General features: G+C 52.8%; 1 protein-coding gene across 1 annotated transcript in view; it reads right to left on the bottom strand.

Moving 5' to 3' along the window:
• The window catches only part of fry (Protein furry), a 542,054-nt gene that overhangs the window by 307,976 nt on the left and 212,432 nt on the right, over window positions 1-21,646 (bottom strand). The window contains 2 exon segments of the mRNA XM_069301552.1: window positions 4,886-5,113; window positions 13,894-14,048. Coding sequence (XP_069157653.1) covers window positions 4,886-5,113; window positions 13,894-14,048 — 383 coding nt within the window.

The following is a 21,646-nucleotide window of genomic DNA, read 5'->3' as shown; positions in this document are numbered from 1 at the left end:
GTATCTATATGGTCTTATTAAGACCCACAACCCCAATACTCCTCCAAGACCTATTATTAGTTATGTTAGATCTGTGACATACAAACTTTCCAATTGGCTCGTCCAGGTCTTCTCCCCGGATGGAGATTCCATTTCCAACTCGCACACAACAATGTGGACTTTGGTAACAAGGGGCCAGAGTTGAAATTAAATGATGATTTTAGACTGGCGAGTTTTGATGTGATGGCCCTGATCAGTATAGTTCTTACTGATGACCCGGGGGCAGATTCATGAAGCAGTTACGCGAGCACTTACGAACCTGGGGCCAGATTCATGAAGCAGTTACGCGAGCACTTACGAACCTGGGGCCATATTCGCGAAGCGGTTACGTGAGCACTTACGAACCTGGGGCCAGATTCATGAAGCAGTTACGCGAGCACTTACGAACCTGGGGCCAGATTCATGAAGCAGTTACGCGAGCACTTACGAACCTGGGGCCAGATTCATGAAGCAGTTACGCGAGCACTTACGAACCTGGGGCCATATTCGCGAAGCGGTTACGTGAGCACTTACGAACCTGGGGCCAGATTCATGAAGCAGTTACGCGAGCACTTACGAACCTGGGGCCAGATTCATGAAGCAGTTACGCGAGCACTTACGAACCTGGGACCAGATTCATGAAGCAGTTACGCGAGCACTTACGAACCTGGGGCCATATTCGCGAAGCAGTTACGCGAGCACTTACGAACCTGGGGCCAGATTCATGAAGTAGTTACGCGAGCACTTACGAACTTGGGGCCAGATTCGCGAAGCAGTTACGCGAGCACCTACGAACCTGGGGCCATATTCGCGAAGCAGTTACGTGAGCACTTACGAACCTGGGGCCAGATTCACGGAGCAGGTACGCGGGCACTTACAAACCTGGGGCCAGATTCACGAAGCAGTTACGCGAGCACTTACGAACCTGTACATCTTTTGTTAATCTTTGGCGGCTTTGTTTACAATCATTAAACAGTTAATGAGCTCCGAAGCACCAGGAGGCTGTTTATAACAATAACAACAGTTGATTGGCAAGTTTTCGTGCTTGTAAACTGTTTAATAAATGTAACCAAAGCCGTCAAAGATTGAGTTAAGATGTACACGGTCGTAAGTACTCGCGTAACTGCTTCGTGAATATGGACCCTGTTGTCGTTCTTGCGAGATGTATTTCCTAAATATAAATTTAACTTTACCTACTAACACCATTGTATAAACATCATACTGTATAAATATCAGAGGTCCACGGTTGTTCAACATCCTCCCAGCGAGCATCAGAAATATTGCCGGAACAACCGCGGACATCTTGAAGAGAAAACTAGATAGTTTTTGTCAAGAAGTGACGGACCAACCGGGCAGTGGTGGGCATGTGGGCCTGCGGGCCGCTCCAAGCAACAGCCTGGTGGACCAAACTCTCACAAGTCAAGCCTGGCCTCGAGCCGGGCTTGGGCAGTAGAACAACTCCCAGAACCCCATCAACCAGGTATATGTGGGCCTGCGGGCCGCTCCAAGCAACAGCCTGGTGGACCAAACTCTCACAAGTCAAGCCTGGCCTCGGGCCGGGCTTGGGCAGTAGAACAACTCCCAGAACCCCATCAACCAGGTATATGTGGGCCTGCGGGCCGCTCCAAGCAACAGCCTGGTGGACCAAACTCTCACAAGTCAAGCCTGGCCTCGGGCCGGGCTTGGGCAGTAGAACAACTCCCAGAACCCCATCAACCAGGTATATGTGGGCCTGCGGGCCGCTCCAAGCAACAGCCTGGTGGACCAAACTCTCACAAGTCAAGCCTGGCCTCGGGCCGGGCTTGGGCAGTAGAACAACTCCCAGAACCCCATCAACCAGGTATATGTGGGCCTGCGGGCCGCTCCAAGCAACAGCCTGGTGGACCAAACTCTCACAAGTCAAGCCTGGCCTCGGGCCGGGCTTGGGCAGTAGAACAACTCCCAGAACCCCATCAACCAGGTATCATTGTTGAACTCATCAAATTATGCATGAAAGATAACTATTTCAATTTTAATAATATGTTTTTTAAACAGAAATGTGGCACGGCGATGAGTAATCCCCTCTCCCTGGCTTTTAGCAATTTGTACATAAGACGAGTTTTTGAAACAAAAAACATACTCAGGATTTTCCCTCAAATGTGGTGTGGTATTGGTACATTGGCGATATTTTGTGCCCGTGGCCAGTTAACCATCACTAAACAGATTTTCTCTACTTAATTTACTTGTTCCTACTACTCGATTCACAAATGATAATGAAGAGGGAAGTGTTCTGACGTTCTTAGACATTATGATTAAAAGAATCAGTAGGCGTTTCAAATTCAATGTGTATAGGAAACCTGCCAATGTGTATTCACCTAGTTTCACCTAGTTTTGCTTACGGGGGTTGAGCTCTGCTTTTTCGGCCCGCCTCTCAACTGTCAATCAACTGTTTCTACTAATACTATTTTTTTTCCTCACACCCACCCCAGGAAGCAGCCCGTGACAGCTGACTAACTCCCAGGTACCTATTTACTACTAGGTAACAGGTGCATAGGGTGAAAGAAATTCTGCCCATCGCTTCTCGCCAGGGCCCGGCATCGAACCCGGGACCACAGGATTACGTGTCCAGCGTGCTGTCCGCTCGGCCACCGGCTCCCATCACTATGTGTGTATATATATGTATATTCACTATTACTCTAACCATCATAATAAGGTTATGTGGGCAGTTTTCCTACATGTTTTTCAGAGCCGTGAGGGTTTGCAGCCCGGAAATGTTTCATGAAGATATAACAAAAATATACGAAATTGGGAAGAAATTGCAATATCCAAAACCTTCATTGGATGTCGCATTTGGGCGAGCTAAGAGGACGTTCTACAAACATGCTCCCAAGTTTGACCAGACCACACACTAGAAGGTGAAGGGACGACGACGTTTCGGTCCGTCCTGAACCATTCTCAAGTCGATCGACTTGAGAATGGTCCAGGACGGACCGAAACGTCGTCGTCGTCCCTTCACCTTCTAGTGTGTAGTCTGGTCATACTTCAGCCACGTTATTGTGACTCATCGCCTGCATGCTCCCAAGTCTAACCCGGATTTTGAAGGACAATGATAACTTGCCCCAGCCCTGACAAACTTTAATATTAATCCCGTGTGCAAAAATAATAATATGCTCAAGTCCATTTTGACTAAAAGCACACCCTTGTCTGCAGCAGGTTGTTATCTTGAGATGATTTCGGGGCTTTAGTGTCCCCGCGGCCCGGTCCTCGACCAGGCCTCCACCTCCAGGAAGCAGCCCGTGACAGCTGACTAACACCCAGGTACCTATTTTACTGCTAGGTAACAGGGGCATAGGGTGAAAGAAACTCTGCCCATTGTTTCTCGCCAGCGCCTGGGATCGAACCCGGGACCACAGGATCACAAGTCCCGCGTGCTGTCCGCTCGGCCGACTGGCTCCCTGTGTGTGTTTGATTCCTTACAATAAGTGTACATTTGTGTACATTTGTTTACATAGGCCAAACTGGAAAACCGTTTAGTTCATGTTTACAACAACACTGCTACTCTCTCCGTACAACCCAGCATTCTACTGCATTGTAGATTCCAGTTTATGTGATCATTTGGTCGACTTAAGAGCAGCAAAATGCATTGCTGAGTGTAAGGATTTTGTTGAGTGTAATTTAATTGAGTCGGTCTTGATCAACCAATGCTCAAAAACCTTTAATGTTAGCCCTGACATGTACAAATTAGATCTGTATATAAGCTCCAATATATCACGTCAGTACATAGTAGGATAAGCATCCCCTGCTTGTTGGAGTGTTAAAGTTTATTTTTTTCATTAGTTTTCCTTAAATTTAACCCGTTTTCTGTGGCGCCTCCTAATTGGCCTAATTTATGGTAATAAATACTGATCTTCTCTTTGTGTTTATTGATACATTTCATAAGAAATGTATATATATATATATTTATTACTCAATGTCCCGTAACATGTTGCTTGCTTGTGATGTGTATATATATATATATATATATATATATATATATATATATATATATATATATATATATATATATATATATATATATATATATATAATATATATATATATATATATATATATATACACGTAAATATGTTTGAGGGGATATCAGAGAACACACATTGAAGCCATTAGTATGTTGGAGACAGTTGTTCATTGTGTTTGAGTGGAGCGTGGTAAGAGGAGGGTGAGGCAGCAGTGTGTGCTGAGAAGGGGTACGAGTGTGTGCTTCAGCTACGGAGCGCTCTCCTTGCTTTGTAAACATGACATGATGAACCCACTGAGAATCATCAGGTGTCGTGGGGGACACACACGACATGTGTAGTGTTGTCCTGCAGGTGTGGTGGGGGACACACATGACACGTGTAGTGTTAACCTGCAGGTGTGGTGGGGGACACACATGACACGTGTAGTGTTGTCCTGCAGGTGTGGTGGGGGACACACAAGACACGTGTTGTGTTGCCCTGCAGGTGTGGTGGGGGACACACATGACACGTGTAGTGTTGTCCTGCAGGTGTGGTGGGGGACACACAAGACACGTGTAGTGTTGCCCTGCAGGTGTCATCTGTGCCCAATCGCTTTGACTGGACGGTAGAGCGACGGTGCTGCTTCCTGAAGGTCAGCGTTCACCTTCCGACCGTCCAAGTGGTTGGGCACATGCCTTTCCTCCGTCTTATCCTAGATCCTTATCTTCATATCAAGTAATACAGGAGGTAACGATGCAGCACCTTCTCATAATTACCTCACCATGCGTATGTGAGAGACACTGGTGGGGCCTAGCCAGGTTGGAGCAGCCTCATTAAAGACACCTTAAACTATCCCATAATGCATGCAATACTCAAACTCCTATAATCACGTATACTCAGCCAGGACACGAGAGGCGCCACCTGCAGGCGACGCCCTCTGGAGTCCCGCTGGGCACGTACCTTCAGCGTCACCGACGAGCGGAGTGACGGCGCCGAAGAAGCGTTTGTCGAGGACCTGAAGGAGCTGGAGGGCGGTCTCGTGGATGGAGGCGCGAGGACAGCCAGTGTGCAGGAGGGTGACGTTCATGATGGCGGTGTAGTGGTCGCACGGGTACTCCCTGTCCATCACAAATATTATTAGCTTTAAACTTTAGCAACATACCCACACAACTACCCACATATTATATATACATATATATATTGATGGGTATATATGACTATTGGGTAGACATGGAGGAAAGGGAATACACCATCAATGCCCAGTTCATGGGTAAATTAAGCATCGAGATTCGGGTGAGTATTGAGCCTTTAATCCCGACAATTCCTAGAGGTCTTTCACACATACTAATATACCATCGATGTATCTGCAGTAGATGCCAAGGGCCAGATTCACGAAGCAGTTACACAAGTACTTACGAACGTGTACGTCTTTCCTCAATCTTTGACGGCTTTGGTTACATTTATTAAACAGTTTACAAGCATGAAAACTTTCCAATCAACTGTTGTTATTGTTATAAACAGCCTCCTGGTGCTTCAGAGCTCATTAACTGTTTAATAATTGTAAACAAAGTCACCAAAGATTGAGAAAAGATGTACAGGTTCGTAAGTGCTTGAGTATCTGCTTCGTGAATCTGGCCCCAGGTTTCCCTGTGGGTTTTAAAGATGGGATCTTCTAGTGTTCCCATATAGGAGTTCAACCCGTTCTCGCAAATTCGTAAAGTCAATATTGACTTATTAACTACGTGCATAGGTGATATACTAAACATAATGGATACCCTTAAAAAGATTCATAGAAAACACCAACCTTACCTAACCTTGTTAGTATCTTAAGATGGGCATCTTATTGCTTCGTAATTACAATTATTACTTAACCTATACCTATTATAGGTTAGGTAATAATTGTAATTACGAAGCAATAAGATGCTTATCTTAACATACTAAGCAGGTTAGGTAAGGTCGGTGTTTTCTATGAATCTTTTTAAGGGTATCTATTATGTTAAGTATGTCACCTATGCACATATTTAATAAGTCAATATTGACTTATTAAATTTGCGAGAACGGGTTGAGGAGTTAGCAAAGAGGACTCCTAGTGGGGATGCCATGGCTACTCCGTCTATCTGTATATACATGTCTCCCCCAAGGGCTTGTGAATGGGTCCATTTTGTTACAAATCTCCAGAAGATTACAGAAAGCAAACTCTGTTATGTCTGGCTTTAGAGAAGTATTGTCACTGTAGATTCTGTCTAATAAAGTTGATGGCGGTGTCTACAGGGGCATTCGTAAATAGGGATTCCACGTCTAGAGATGATATGATCCCTTATGGTTTAGTGGTCTTCACCATGTCTAAGAAATCGGTGACTAATTTCAAGCTGTAGTTATGGAGTCAACTGGAGTCAGCTGACTTCAGCTGTACAAGCTGGAGTCAGTTCCGGAGGCCCAAAACCAGAGGACAACCAGAGTTTTACAGTTGACCCGACCACACTCTGGCCCACTGACGGTGACATAATAGTGTGAACCCCAATGCCGTAGGCTACAGTGTGGTCGGGGCGACTATAAAACTCTGGTTGGTCTCCGGTTTGCGGCCTCAAGAAGCTCCCAGTGAATTCAGAAGAGTTCCGGATTGGCCGACTTTTGTACCATTGTGGCCAAGTCGGTTAAGGCAGGTGTCTGGGATTAGCCAGCCACTCTATTAGTGAGCTACCAACACCTCTAAATAAGGAAGGATTCCAGAAGTACCTACCTGCTGCCCATCTTGAACTTTAAACCTTACCTGGAGTATCACTCTGGCATTTAGGTGTTAGGTGGTCCACGTCCTAATCATAGAAATTGCTAGCAACCATATTGTGGATAACAAAAATTTCATTCCCCATGACACTCGGAGACTTGAACTGCCAACTACACACACACATATATCTAGTCCATACCTAGTTAAACACAAGACAAAGAGAAGATTCAGAAGTATGCCACAAGACTAGCCCCAGAACTTTCCTTGTATGAGCTACGAGGAAAGGCTAAGGGAGCTAAACCTCACGTCCCTGGAAGACAGAGGAGTAATGGGAGACCATCATGATCACCTACAAAATTCTCAGGGGAATTGACATGGTAGACAAAATCAAACTATTTAGCATGAGTGGAACACGAACAAGGGGCCGTATGGATGGCACTACGGGCCACCGCACTCGGCTTCCGAAACAAAATAAAAGAATCTGGCGTCTGTCGCCGATGGACGGCCAAACAGAGAAGCAGAGGGCAGCATAAAAAACTGTCATGAAATAGCAGGAGGGCACAGGGAAGAGGTAGAGCAGAGAGGTTGGAAAGAGTAGCGCGTAAGGTGAAGAGGTTCCAGTCAGCCTTGGCAAACTGCCACCTAGGAAAGGAGAGAGGGGAGGGGGAGGGTGAAAACAGAAGGTGACAAGGATGGGAAAATGGTCACTGTTATGGAGGTCATCAAGAACCTGCCAAGTGAAATCCAAATAAAGAGAAGATGAACAGAGAGAAAGATCAAGACAGGAAAGGGTGCAAGTGCGAGAGTCAACATGAGTAGGTTCACTAGAATTCAGAAGAGACACAGAAGAAGAGAGGACGAATGGTTTGAGAAGGCTGCCCCGGGTGTTTGTCAGACAATCTCCCCAGAGGGTATGCCGACAGTTGAAATCACCCAAAAGGAGCACAGGCTCTCGTAAGGAGTCCAACAGGTGTTTAAGTTCAGATATAGAAAGCAGAACATTTGGGGGGAGATGAATGGAACAGACTGTATACCATTTACTAACAAAGATACAAGCCGCAGAACATTGATTGGACAATTGAAAAAGTAGGGGGACGAAGGGAATATCATGACAGATAAAGAGAGCAGTAAACTTATGGGCCCCAGCCAAAGCTGGAGGGGAAGAGAGAAAAGAATAACCATGGAAGAGACCAGGACGAGCACCAAGCGTCGGCTCCTGGAGACAAACACAAAGCAGGAAAACTGCACAATCAAAAGTTGGAGTTCATGGAATTTAGCATAAAAAGCACGAATATTCCATTGAAGAACAAACATAAACAAAAAAAGAGAGAGAACGGAAACAGAGATAAGATGGGAGAAACAAAGGTAAAGAAGAACATAGTAGACTAAATAAGATCTGGACCAGGATCAGTGAAATCGGGATGACGGGGCATAGGCAAAGCTAGCAAAGATATTGGAGGCAAGGGAGCGAGAGGACGGACCAGAGGCTAATGGACAGGGTCCAGCGCAGAAGCAGATGGACAGGGTCTGAAGCGGGAGGACGGACCAGAGGCAGATGGATAGGGTCCCGAGTGGGAGGGGATATCAGAGAGGGGCGGTCAAGGGAATCGGGGACAGGAAGGACAGAAACAGAAGAGGGGCAGCATCCAAGAGAGGATCAAGGGCCAAGGGAACCCTCATAGCAGGGACAGGCGACTCTGCCACTGAAATTGGAGGGGAAGCAGGGATATTGTCGCAAGGTTAGGAATATTTTGAATCCTTCATACCCGCTGGCAAGGAAGAAGGAGAGGAGCCAGGCTTACGTTTCTGATGTAGAGAGACAGGCGTATCATCAGCATTATGCTGGGAGACAACCTGGACAGTTTCAACAGAAGATGAATCGGAACGATCAACATGTAGAACGCTGGGAGAAGGATGGACAATGGCCCCAACAAATAGGGCAACGAGACAGAGGCAAGGGCTCAGAAGGAAGAGAGGGGCAAGAAGGAAAAAAGGGCACAGGAAACAAGGAAGATAGAGAAGGAAGGAAACATCAGACGGAGAATCAGGAGGAAGACCCTCTGTCCCAGAACGCAAAGGGGCTGGTAGTGAAGGTGTAGGAGTCCAAGGTCTGGATATGGTTGCGAAACTGAGAAAGCGGGAGAGGATGAGGAGAAGGGGGAATGCAGCACACAAGCTTAAGACATGCCAGAGAAAGAGGGAAGACGGCAAACCTGGCATCTTGATCCAGGAAAGACAAATGATCATGGTGTTTCAAAATAAGGATGGCTTCCTCAAATTTGTAGAGCACACATGTGCGGGAGAAGGCAGGGTGGGTGTCACCCCAATTGATGAAGAGTGTCTGGGAAGAAGTGCACTCCGTCTTAGAATGACCCGAGGTTCCACACAAGGAGGATACACACACCTCACTTGTGCACCTCAAGGGATCATGCCCAAATGTCCAGCACCTGGTGCAGAGGCGAGGAGAGGGGATGTACTCCTGAATGGAGGGGATCTATTATCAAACACGAAGAGTCTGACGACGACGACCAGAGGGGGTTGAGTGAAGGTATCTATGTGGAGGATACAATGGCCTTGGGCCTCAAGGATATACTTAAAATCCTCGAGGTAGTCTTTCACTTCCCTATCACCAGTCGCAACATGTTGCGGGAAAACTGTGCCAATGCTGGCATTCAACCGGACGTTATTGGAGATCTGAACCGAGGTCTCCCCACTGCAGACAATTAAGTCTCTCCACTTAGTTGTCCACTGCAGAACAATTAAGCCAAGCTGTCAGCCGCTTCCTGAGAAGGGGCTGCAACAACACGTGTACCAGTACGAGTGGGGTTAAAAGTGACAAACGTATCCACCGAATCAACAAGGTGTTTATGGAGGAATAAATCATCAGGACGAATAAGGTCAACATGATTAACATCAAAATATTTAGTACACGTTGCAGGACCAAACAAATCCTGGAAAGTATTAGATTGGGAAGGTATCGTGCCCATGCGAGTGCTGAGGTGACGGCGACGAGCACCCTCAGTACCTCAGTAAGAGTTTGGGGGTAAAGGTGCAGTTGTTACAATGAGAAACAGAGCCACTCCAGGTGATTAGGTCACCACTGGGGGCTTGGGACTCAACCCTGCTACAGAGGTGGGGGGGGGGACAGAGCAGATAGTCAGTCGGGAGAGTCAAAAAAGTAGCACGGTCAGGGCCCAATGTAGCGCGGGCTACAGAGCCTGGCCTTCCAGCACAGCCGACTCGGGGGCCTGATCGCCCACCCCCATGAGTTTGAGAAGTTGAATGAGGGTTAGAAATCTCCATAAAAACTAACATGAATATACTTTCATCCACGAATAAGCCCCATACCCACCATGGAGCCACAATTAGAGGATAGGACACCAGACAAGATGGGGTCCCCCAAGGGGTGCATCGTGGATATACCCCCCAAAATCGTCACCTTAAGAACCATCAGTCCATCGAGATCAGGTTCAGCAACAAAGGCAAAGTTTAACAATAAAAGCGTCTCTTCTCTTGCAACGTCGGTTACCCAAGTCTTACGGGTGAGAAAGTGTGCCTTCCCAAACCCGACGTCAAAACAGAAGACGACATCACAATGGCAAAAACGGCAAAAAGTCGGCAGGACGGGAACAATTTGAAAGGAGAAGAGGTGAGGAGGAAAAACGAAACATGAGAAAGAGGAAAAAACTACCAGCAAAACTGGAGAGTACAGCAGCAGGAGAGTAAGGCTTCAAAAGAACAGAGGAGTGTTCCATGGAGCATCACACTCCGGCAGCCGCCCACAAGCCCCCCCTAACGTCGGCAACGGCTTGGAAAGGTAGGGGGAGGGGGGGGGGAAGCATTTGAAAACAAAGTTTTATGAAAACAAGAAAATGACATTCTGAATGGTGACGAGAGAGGTGTTCAAGTGAGGAGGTATTTCTGGCCGGCGTCGCCTTCAACTCTGGGAGGGGGCGGGGATATTGCTATGGTCGGGGAGCCGGTCGGCCGAGTGGACAGCACGCTGGACTTGTGATCCTGTGGTCCTGGGTTCGATCCCAGGCGCCGGCGAGAAACAATGGGCAGAGTTTCTTTCACCCTATGCCCCTGTTACCTAGCAGTAAAATAGGTACCTGGGTGTTAGTCAGCTGTCACGGGCTGCTTCCTGGGGGTGGAGGCCTGGTCGAGGACCGGGCCGCGGGGATACTAAAAAAAGCCCCGAAATTATCTCAAGATAACCTCAAGATGGTAACACTGATCACAATAGCTCGATTGATCTAGGAGAACATTTTTGCAATGGGAGAGCTGGACGTTGTTATGTTGTTCATACTGTGTAAACATATCTACTGGGTTGTTCATCCATAATTTAATATACCCTGCTGGGTTGTTCACCCTATGAGTGAACATACCTGCTGGGTTGTTCACCCTATGAGTGAACATACCCACTGGAATCTGTGCCTGTCACCCCTCGAGCATGTTCCAGTGTCCAGAACAACGCTCTTGTGTGTGGGGGACTGCCATAAGCCTCTTTTAGGAGCAGATAAAACACAGTCAGTCCAACCATATCTTTCCTGTAGTGTCTCTGTGGCTCTATTATAAGTAGCTAGAATTGTTGGGCTCTTCCTCTTCCAAAGCTATACTGTTGCCCTTTTTTTATATATCTGCTAAGATTCCTGTGCACAAAGATGTCTGGAATATCAACTGGAGTGGAATTATCAGCTCAGCTGCACAGTCTCTCAGCACCCAAGGTGAAACTCCAACAGGTTCAACTGCTTTAATTCTTCCCAGCTGCTCGAGTAATTTTTCCACTTCGCTTAAAGATACTTCTATATACTCTCTGGTAATCTCTGGAATTTTCATTGTGTCTGGTTCTCTAAACACACTTTGGAGCTGATAGTTCAGTGTTGCACATTTCGTTTTCGTTCTCTGTGAATCTGTTCCACATTTTCAATCTCTTGAGTTTTATCCATTCCATGTTATTTGCTTTTAATGAATTGATAGAAATGGCCTGGTTCTGTTTTACATTTGTCTGCTATACCTTTCTAAAAGTTATATGATATACAACCGTTAATACTCCAATATAACCCTCCATACCAGATTATACTCCAATATAACCCTTCATAGTGTGTGGCCTGATAGCTGAGTGGACAGCACTCGGGATTCGTAGTCCTGAGGTTCCGGGTTCGATCCCCGGCGGAGGCGGAAACAAATGGGCAGTTTCTTTTACCTTGATGCCCCTGTTCACCTAGCAGTAAATAGGTACCTGGGAGTTAGACAGCTGCTTCCTGGGGATGTGTAACAAAAAGGAGGCCTGGTCGAGGACCGGGCCGCGGGGACACCAAGCCCCGGAATCATTTCAAGATAAAACTGCTGTTTTATGAACAGATGCATCAGGGTGAAAGAAACTCTACCCTTTTGTTTCCGCGATCGCCGGGGATCGATCCCCAGACCCTTGGATCCGGATTAAGATAACCAACACATTAAACCAATGGATGCATAGAAAACGTGGATTGTTTTGAAAAGCAGCTACTTACCTGGTTGATGGGGTTGTGGGAGTTGTTCTACTGCCCAAGCCCGGCCCGAGGCCAGGCTTGACTTGTGAGAGTTTGGTCCACCAGACTGTTGCTTGGAGCGGCCCGCAGGCCCACATATACCTGGTTGATGGGGTTGTGGGAGTTGTTCTACTGCCCAAGCCCGGCCCGAGGCCAGGCTTGACTTGTGAGAGTTTGGTCCACCAGACTGTTGCTTGGAGCGGCCCGCAGGCCCACATATACCTGGTTGATGGGGTTCTGGGAGTTGTTCTACTGCCCAAGCCCGGCCCGAGGCCAGGCTTGACTTGTGAGAGTTTGGTCCACCAGACTGTTGCTTGGAGCGGCCCGCAGGCCCACATATACCTGGTTGATGGGGTTGTGGGAGTTGTTCTACTGCCCAAGCCCGGCCCGAGGCCAGGCTTGACTTGTGAGAGTTTGGTCCACCAGGCTGTTGCTTGGAGCGGCCCGCAGGCCCACATATACCTGGTTGATGGGGTTGTGGGAGTTGTTCTACTGCCCAAGCCCGGCCCGAGGCCAGGCTTGACTTGTGAGAGTTTGGTCCACCAGGCTGTTGCTTGGAGCGGCCCGCAGGCCCACATATACCTGGTTGATGGGGTTCTGGGAGTTGTTCTACTGCCCAAGCCCGGCCCGAGGCCAGGCTTGACTTGTGAGAGTTTGGTCCACCAGGCTGTTGCTTGGAGCGGCCCGCAGGCCCACATATACCTGGTTGATGGGGTTGTGGGAGATGTTCTACTGCCCAAGCCCGGCCCGAGGCCAGGCTTGACTTGTGAGAGTTTGGTCCACCAGGCTGTTGCTTGGAGCGGCCCGCAGGCCCACATATACCTGGTTGATGGGGTTCTGGGAGTTGTTCTACTGGCCAAGCCCGGCCCGAGGCCAGGCTTGACTTGTGAGAGTTTGGTCCACCAGGCTGTTGCTTGGAGCGGCCCGCAGGCCCACATATACCTGGTTGATGGGGTTCTGGGAGTTGTTCTACTGCCCAAGCCCGGCCCGAGGCCAGGCTTGACTTGTGAGTGTTTGGTCCACCAGGCTGTTGCTTGGAGCGGCCCGCAGGCCCACATATACCTGGTTGATGGGGTTCTGGGAGTTGTTCTACTGCCCAAGCCCGGCCCGAGGCCAGGCTTGACTTGTGAGAGTTTGGTCCACCAGGCTGTTGCTTGGAGCGGCCCGCAGGCCCACATACCCACCACAGCCCGGTTGGTCTGGCTTTTATATGAGTATACTTACTTTAGTAGGTTACATTTGGCATGTTGGTGAGGCTAGTAAGATGGCTACACAACCTGGCCTCCTAAAAATAACGTCACTTTCGGCTGTTTACCAGTATGGCCAAAAGTGGACATAATTTGAAAATGAAAATAAATTTTGGATTTTGTTTTCAACAACAGGAAGTTAAGGGTCCTCTGATAGGTTAGGTGGGCAGGAAATTCTCAAAGTTTCAAAACGTTATGAAAAACGTTAACTGAAAGTTTCCTCTCCTTACCTTTCCGAGTAAACCGGACGACTCAAACAGAAAACGGGGAGAGTACGTCACTTTTGTGAGCCGATTTCATTTCAAATTACGCCCAAATTTGGCCATAGTGCGCATACAGGCGAAAAGCGGAGAAGCAACGTTATTTTTCATCGGACGGGTTGGGAAGAGACGTACCTGGCGGAGAAGACGGTGGCGAGGGCGCTGAAGCAGCCGTCAGCGACCTCAGGCGTGGCGGTGTAGCAGCGGTCCACCACCCAGTCCAACACCGCCCCGGAGTCCGGGTTGAACTCCAGCAGCAGTACGATGGTCTCCTGCGCCAGCCCGTAGATCTGCAACACCGCACCCTCCTTACTTCTCGACACGTCACCAGGGGCGGGGTATGTTGTCCTCTACGTCACCAGGGGCGGGGTATGTTGTCCTCTAAGTCAATAGGGGCGGGGTATGTTGTCCTCTACGTCACCAGGGGCGGGGTATGTTGTCCTCTACGTCACCAGGGGCGGGGTATGTTGTCCTCTACGTCACCAGGGGCGGGGTATGTTGTCCTCTACGTCACCAGGGGCGGGGTATGTTGTCCTCTACGTCACCAGGGGCGGGGTATGTTGTCTTCTACGTCACCAGGGGCGGGGTATGTTGTCCTCTACGTCACCAGGGGCGGGGTATGTTGTCCTCTACGTCACCAGGGGCAGGGTATGTTGTCCTCTACGTCACCAGGGGCGGGGTATGTTGTCCTCTACGTCACCAGGGGCAGGGTATGTTGTCCTCTACGTCACCAGGGGCGGGGTATGTTGTCCTCTACGTCACCAGGGGCGGGGTACGTTGTCCTCTACGTCACCAGGGGCGGGGTACGTTGTCCTCTACGTCACCAGGGGCAGGGTATGTTGTCCTCTACGTCACCAGGGGCGGGGTATGTTGTCCTCTACGTCACCAGGGGCAGGGTATGTTGTCCTCTACGTTACCAGGGGCGGGGTATGTTGTCCTCTACGTCACCAGGGGCAGGGTATGTTGTCCTCTACGTCACCAGGGGTGGGGTATGTTGTCCTCTTCGTCACCAGGGGCAGGGTATGTTGTCCTCTACGTCACCAGGGGCAGGGTATGCTACCCTCTACGTCACCAGGGGCGGGGTATGCTACCCTCTACGTCACCAGGGGCGGGGTATGTTGTCCTCTACGTCACCAGGGGCAGGGTATGTTGTCCTCTACGTCACCAGGGGCGGGGTATGTTGTCCTCTACGTCACCAGGGGCGGGGTATGATGTCCTCTACGTCACCAGGGGCGGGGTATGATGTCCTCTACGTCACCAGGGGCGGGGTATGCTACCCTCTACGTCACCAGGGGCGGGGTATGCTACCCTCTACGTCACCAGGGGCGGGGTATGATGTCCTCTACGTCACCAGGGGCGGGGTATGCTACCCTCTACGTCACCAGGGGCAGGGTATGTTGTCCTCTACGTCACCAGGGGCAGGGTATGTTGTCCTCTACGTCACCAGGGGCAGGGTATGCTACCCTCTACGTCACCAGGGGCGGGGTATGCTACCCTCTACGTCACCAGGGGCGGGGTATGTTGTCCTCTACGTCACCAGGGGCAGGGTATGTTGTCCTCTACGTCACCAGGGGCGGGGTATGTTGTCCTCTACGTCACCAGGGGCGGGGTATGATGTCCTCTACGTCACCAGGGGCGGGGTATGATGTCCTCTACGTCACCAGGGGCGGGGTATGCTACCCTCTACGTCACCAGGGGCGGGGTATGCTACCCTCTACGTCACCAGGGGCGGGGTATGATGTCCTCTACGTCACCAGGGGCGGGGTATGCTACCCTCTACGTCACCAGGGGCAGGGTATGTTGTCCTCTACGTCACCAGGGGCAGGGTATGTTGTCCTCTACGTCACCAGGGGCAGGGTATGTTGTCCTCTTCGTCACCAGGGGCAGGGTATGTTGTCCTCTACGTCACCAGGGGCGGGGTATGTTGTCCTCTACGTCACCAGGGGCAGGGTATGTTGTCCTCTACGTCACCAGGGGCGGGGTATGTTGTCCTCTACGTCACCAGGGGCGGGGTATGTTGTCCTCTACGTCACCAGGGGCGGGGTATGTTATCCTGTACGTCACCAGGGACGGGGTATGTTGTCCTCTACGTCACCAGGGGCGGGGTATGTTGTCCTCTACGTCACCAGGGGCGGGGTATGTTGTCCTCTACGTCACCAGGGGCGGGGTATGTTGTCCTCTACGTCACCAGGGGCGGGGTATGTTGTCCTCTACGTCACCAGGGGCGGGGTATGCTACCCTCTACGTCACCAGGGGCGGGGTATGTTGTCCTGTACGTCACCAGGGGCGGGTATGTTTTCCTCTACGTAACCAGGGGCGGGGTATGTTGTCCTCTACGTCACCAGGGGCGGGGTATGCTACCCTCTACGTCACCAGGGGCGGGGTATGTTGTCCTGTACGTCACCAGGGGCGGGGTATGTTGTCCTGTACGTCACCAGGGGCGGGGTATGTTGTCCTCTACGTCACCAGGGGCGGGGTATGTTGTCCTCTACGTCACCAGTGGCGGGGTATGCTACCCTCTACGTCACCAGGGGCGGGGTATGTTGTCCTCTACGTCACCAGGGGCGGGGTATGTTGTCCTCTACGTCACCAGGGGCGGGGTATGTTGTCCTCTACGTCACCAGGGGCGGGGTATGTTGTCCTCTACGTCACCAGGGGCGGGGTATGTTGTCCTCTACGTCACCAGGGGCGGGGTATGTTGTCCTCTACGTCACCAGGGGCGGGGTATGTTGTCCTCTTCGTCACCAGGGGCGGGGTATGTTGTCCTCTACGTCACCAGGGGCGGGGTATGTTGTCCTCTACGTCACCAGGGACGGGGTATGTTGTCCTCTACGTCACCAGGGGCGGGGTATGTTGTCCTCTACGTCACCAGGGGCGGGGTATGTTGTCCTCTACGTCACCAGGGGCGGGGTATGTTGTCCTCTACGTCACCAGGGGCGGGGAATGCTACCCTCTACGTCACCAGGGGCGGGGTATGCTACCCTCTACGTCACCAGGGGCGGGGTATGCTACCCTCTACGTCACCAGGGGCGGGGTATGCTACCCTCTACGTCACCAGGGGCGGGGTATACTACCCTCTACGTCACCAGGGGCGGGGTATACTACCCTCTACGTCACCAGGGGCGGGGTATGTTGTCCTCTACGTCACCAGGGGCGGGGTATGCTACCCTCTACGTCACCAGGGGCGGGGTATGCTACCCTCTACGTCACCAGGGGCGGGGTATGCTACCCTCTACGTCACCAGGGGCGGGGTATGCTACCCTCTACGTCACCAGGGGCGGGGTATACTACCCTCTACGTCACCAGGGGCGGGGTATGTTGTCCTCTACGTCACCAGGGGCGGGGTATGCTACCCTCTACGTCACCAGGGGCGGGGTATGCTACCCTCTACGTCACCAGGGGCGGGGTATACTACCCTCTACGTCACCAGGGGCGGGGTATACTACCCTCTACGTCACCAGGGGCGGGGTATACTACCCTCTACGTCACCAGGGGCAGGGTATGTTGTCCTCTACGTCACCAGGGGTGGGGTATGTTGTCCTCTACGTCACCAGGGGCGGGGTATGCTACCCTCTACGTCACCAGGGGCGGGGTATGCTACCCTCTACGTCACCAGGGGCGGGGTATGCTACCCTCTACGTCACCAGGGGCGGGGTATGCTACCCTCTACGTCACCAGGGGCGGGGTATGCTACCCTCTACGTCACCAGGGGCGGGGTATGTTGTCCTCTACGTCACCAGGGGCGGGGTATGTTGTCCTCTACGTCACCAGGGGCGGGGTATGTTGTCCTCTACGTCACCAGGGGCGGGGTATGTTGTCCTCTACGTCACCAGGGGCGGGGTATGTTGTCCTCTACGTCACCAGGGCGGGGTATGTTGTCCTCTACGTCACCAGGGGCGGGGTATGTTGTCCTCTACGTCACCAGGGGCGGGGTATGTTGTCCTCTACGTCACCAGGGGCGGGGTATGTTGTCCTCTTCGTCACCAGGGGCGGGGTATGTTGTCCTCTACGTCACCAGGGGCGGGGTATGTTGTCCTCTACGTCACCAGGGACGGGGTATGTTGTCCTCTACGTCACCAGGGGCGGGGTATGTTGTCCTCTACGTCACCAGGGGCGGGGTATGTTGTCCTCTACGTCACCAGGGGCGGGGTATGTTGTCCTCTACGTCACCAGGGGCGGGGAATGCTACCCTCTACGTCACCAGGGGCGGGGTATGCTACCCTCTACGTCACCAGGGGCGGGGTATGCTACCCTCTACGTCACCAGGGGCGGGGTATGCTACCCTCTACGTCACCAGGGGCGGGGTATACTACCCTCTACGTCACCAGGGGCGGGGTATACTACCCTCTACGTCACCAGGGGCGGGGTATGTTGTCCTCTACGTCACCAGGGGCGGGGTATGCTACCCTCTACGTCACCAGGGGCGGGGTATGCTACCCTCTACGTCACCAGGGGCGGGGTATGCTACCCTCTACGTCACCAGGGGCGGGGTATGCTACCCTCTACGTCACCAGGGGCGGGGTATACTACCCTCTACGTCACCAGGGGCGGGGTATGTTGTCCTCTACGTCACCAGGGGCGGGGTATGCTACCCTCTACGTCACCAGGGGCGGGGTATGCTACCCTCTACGTCACCAGGGGCGGGGTATACTACCCTCTACGTCACCAGGGGCGGGGTATACTACCCTCTACGTCACCAGGGGCGGGGTATACTACCCTCTACGTCACCAGGGGCAGGGTATGTTGTCCTCTACGTCACCAGGGGTGGGGTATGTTGTCCTCTACGTCACCAGGGGCGGGGTATGCTACCCTCTACGTCACCAGGGGCGGGGTATGCTACCCTCTACGTCACCAGGGGCGGGGTATGCTACCCTCTACGTCACCAGGGGCGGGGTATGCTACCCTCTACGTCACCAGGGGCGGGGTATGCTACCCTCTACGTCACCAGGGGCGGGGTATGTTGTCCTCTACGTCACCAGGGGCGGGGTATGCTACCCTCTACGTCACCAGGGGCGGGGTATGTTGTCCTCTACGTCACCAGGGGCGGGGTATGTTGTCCTCTACGTCACCAGGGGCGGGGTATGCTACCCTCTACGTCACCAGGGGCGGGGTATGCTACCCTCTACGTCACCAGGGGCGGGGTATGTTGTCCTCTACGTCACCAGGGGCGGGGTATGTTGTCCTCTACGTCACCAGGGGCGGGGTATGCTACCCTCTACGTCACCAGGGGCGGGGTATGTTGTCCTCTACGTCACCAGGGGCGGGGTATGTTGTCCTCTACGTCACCAGGGGCGGGGTATGTTGTCCTCTACGTCACCAGGGGCGGGGTATGTTGTCCTCTACGTCACCAGGGGCGGGGTATGTTGTCCTCTACGTCACCAGGGGCGGGGTATGTTGTCCTCTACGTCACCAGGGGCGGGGTATGTTGTCCTCTACGTCACCAGGGGCGGGGTATGTTGTCCTCTACGTCACCAGGGGCGGGGTATGTTGTCCTCTACGTCACCAGGGGCGGGGTATGTTGTCCTCTACGTCACCAGGGGCGGGGTATGTTGTCCTCTACGTCACCAGGGGCGGGGTATGTTGTCCTCTTCGTCACCAGGGGCGGGGTATGTTGTCCTCTACGTCACCAGGGGCGGGGTATGTTGTCCTCTACGTCACCAGGGACGGGGTATGTTGTCCTCTACGTCACCAGGGGCGGGGTATGTTGTCCTCTACGTCACCAGGGGCGGGGTATGTTGTCCTCTACGTCACCAGGGGCGGGGTATGTTGTCCTCTACGTCACCAGGGGCGGGGAATGCTACCCTCTACGTCACCAGGGGCGGGGTATGCTACCCTCTACGTCACCAGGGGCGGGGTATGCTACCCTCTACGTCACCAGGGGCGGGGTATGCTACCCTCTACGTCACCAGGGGCGGGGTATACTACCCTCTACGTCACCAGGGGCGGGGTATACTACCCTCTACGTCACCAGTGGCGGGGTATGTTGTCCTCTACGTCACCAGGGGCGGGGTATGCTACCCTCTACGTCACCAGGGGCGGGGTATGCTACCCTCTACGTCACCAGGGGCGGGGTATGCTACCCTCTACGTCACCAGGGGCGGGGTATGCTACCCTCTACGTCACCAGGGGCGGGGTATACTACCCTCTACGTCACCAGGGGCGGGGTATGTTGTCCTCTACGTCACCAGGGGCGGGGTATGCTACCCTCTACGTCACCAGGGGCGGGGTATGCTACCCTCTACGTCACCAGGGGCGGGGTATACTACCCTCTACGTCACCAGGGGCGGGGTATACTACCCTCTACGTCACCAGGGGCGGGGTATACTACCCTCTACGTCACCAGGGGCAGGGTATGTTGTCCTCTACGTCACCAGGGGTGGGGTATGTTGTCCTCTACGTCACCAGGGGCGGGGTATGCTACCCTCTACGTCACCAGGGGCGGGGTATGCTACCCTCTACGTCACCAGGGGCGGGGTATGCTACCCTCTACGTCACCAGGGGCGGGGTATGCTACCCTCTACGTCACCAGGGGCGGGGTATGCTACCCTCTACGTCACCAGGGGCGGGGTATGTTGTCCTCTACGTCACCAGGGGCGGGGTATGTTGTCCTCTACGTCACCAGGGGCGGGGTATGTTGTCCTCTACGTCACCAGGGGCGGGGTATGTTGTCCTCTACGTCACCAGGGGCGGGGTATGTTGTCCTCTACGTCACCAGGGGCGGGGTATGTTGTCCTCTACGTCACCAGGGGCGGGGTATGTTGTCCTCTACGTCACCACGGGGCGGGGTATGTTGTCCTCTACGTCACCAGGGGCGGGGTATGTTGTCCTCTACGTCACCAGGGGCGGGGTATGTTGTCCTCTACGTCACCAGGGGCGGGGTATGTTGTCCCCTACGTCACCAGGGGCGGGGTATGTTGTCCTCTACGTCACCAGGGGCAGGGTATGCTACCCTCTACGTCACCAGGGGCGGGGTATGCTACCCTCTACGTCACCAGGGGCGGGGTATGTTGTCCTCTACGTCACCAGGGGCAGGGTATGTTGTCCTCTACGTCACCAGGGGCGGGGTATGTTGTCCTCTACGTCACCAGGGGCGGGGTATGATGTCCTCTACGTCACCAGGGGCGGGGTATGATGTCCTCTACGTCACCAGGGGCGGGGTATGCTACCCTCTACGTCACCAGGGGCGGGGTATGCTACCCTCTACGTCACCAGGGGCGGGGTATGCTACCCTCTACGTCACCAGGGGCGGGGTATGCTACCCTCTACGTCACCAGGGGCAGGGTATGTTGTCCTCTACGTCACCAGGGGCAGGGTATGTTGTCCTCTACGTCACCAGGGGCAGGGTATGCTACCCTCTACGTCACCAGGGGCGGGGTATGCTACCCTCTACGTCACCAGGGGCGGGGTATGTTGTCCTCTACGTCACCAGGGGCAGGGTATGTTGTCCTCTACGTCACCAGGGGCGGGGTATGTTGTCCTCTACGTCACCAGGGGCGGGGTATGATGTCCTCTACGTCACCAGGGGCGGGGTATGATGTCCTCTACGTCACCAGGGGCGGGGTATGCTACCCTCTACGTCACCAGGGGCGGGGTATGCTACCCTCTACGTCACCAGGGGCGGGGTATAATGTCCTCTACGTCACCAGGGGCGGGGTATGCTACCCTCTACGTCACCAGGGGCAGGGTATGTTGTCCTCTACGTCACCAGGGGCAGGGTATGTTGTCCTCTACGTCACCAGGGGCAGGGTATGTTGTCCTCTACGTCACCAGGGGCGGGGTATGCTACCCTCTACGTCACCAGGGGCGGGGTATGTTGTCCTCTACGTCACCAGGGGCGGGGTATGCTACCCTCTACGTCACCAGGGGCGGGGTATGTTGTCCTCTACGT

The sequence above is a fragment of the Procambarus clarkii genome, chromosome 46 (assembly GCF_040958095.1).
Source record: "Procambarus clarkii isolate CNS0578487 chromosome 46, FALCON_Pclarkii_2.0, whole genome shotgun sequence".
In the NCBI taxonomy this organism is placed as follows: domain Eukaryota; kingdom Metazoa; phylum Arthropoda; class Malacostraca; order Decapoda; family Cambaridae; genus Procambarus; species Procambarus clarkii.
The sequence above is the reverse complement of the archived record's forward strand: the minus strand, read 5'-3'. Positions and strand labels throughout refer to the sequence as shown.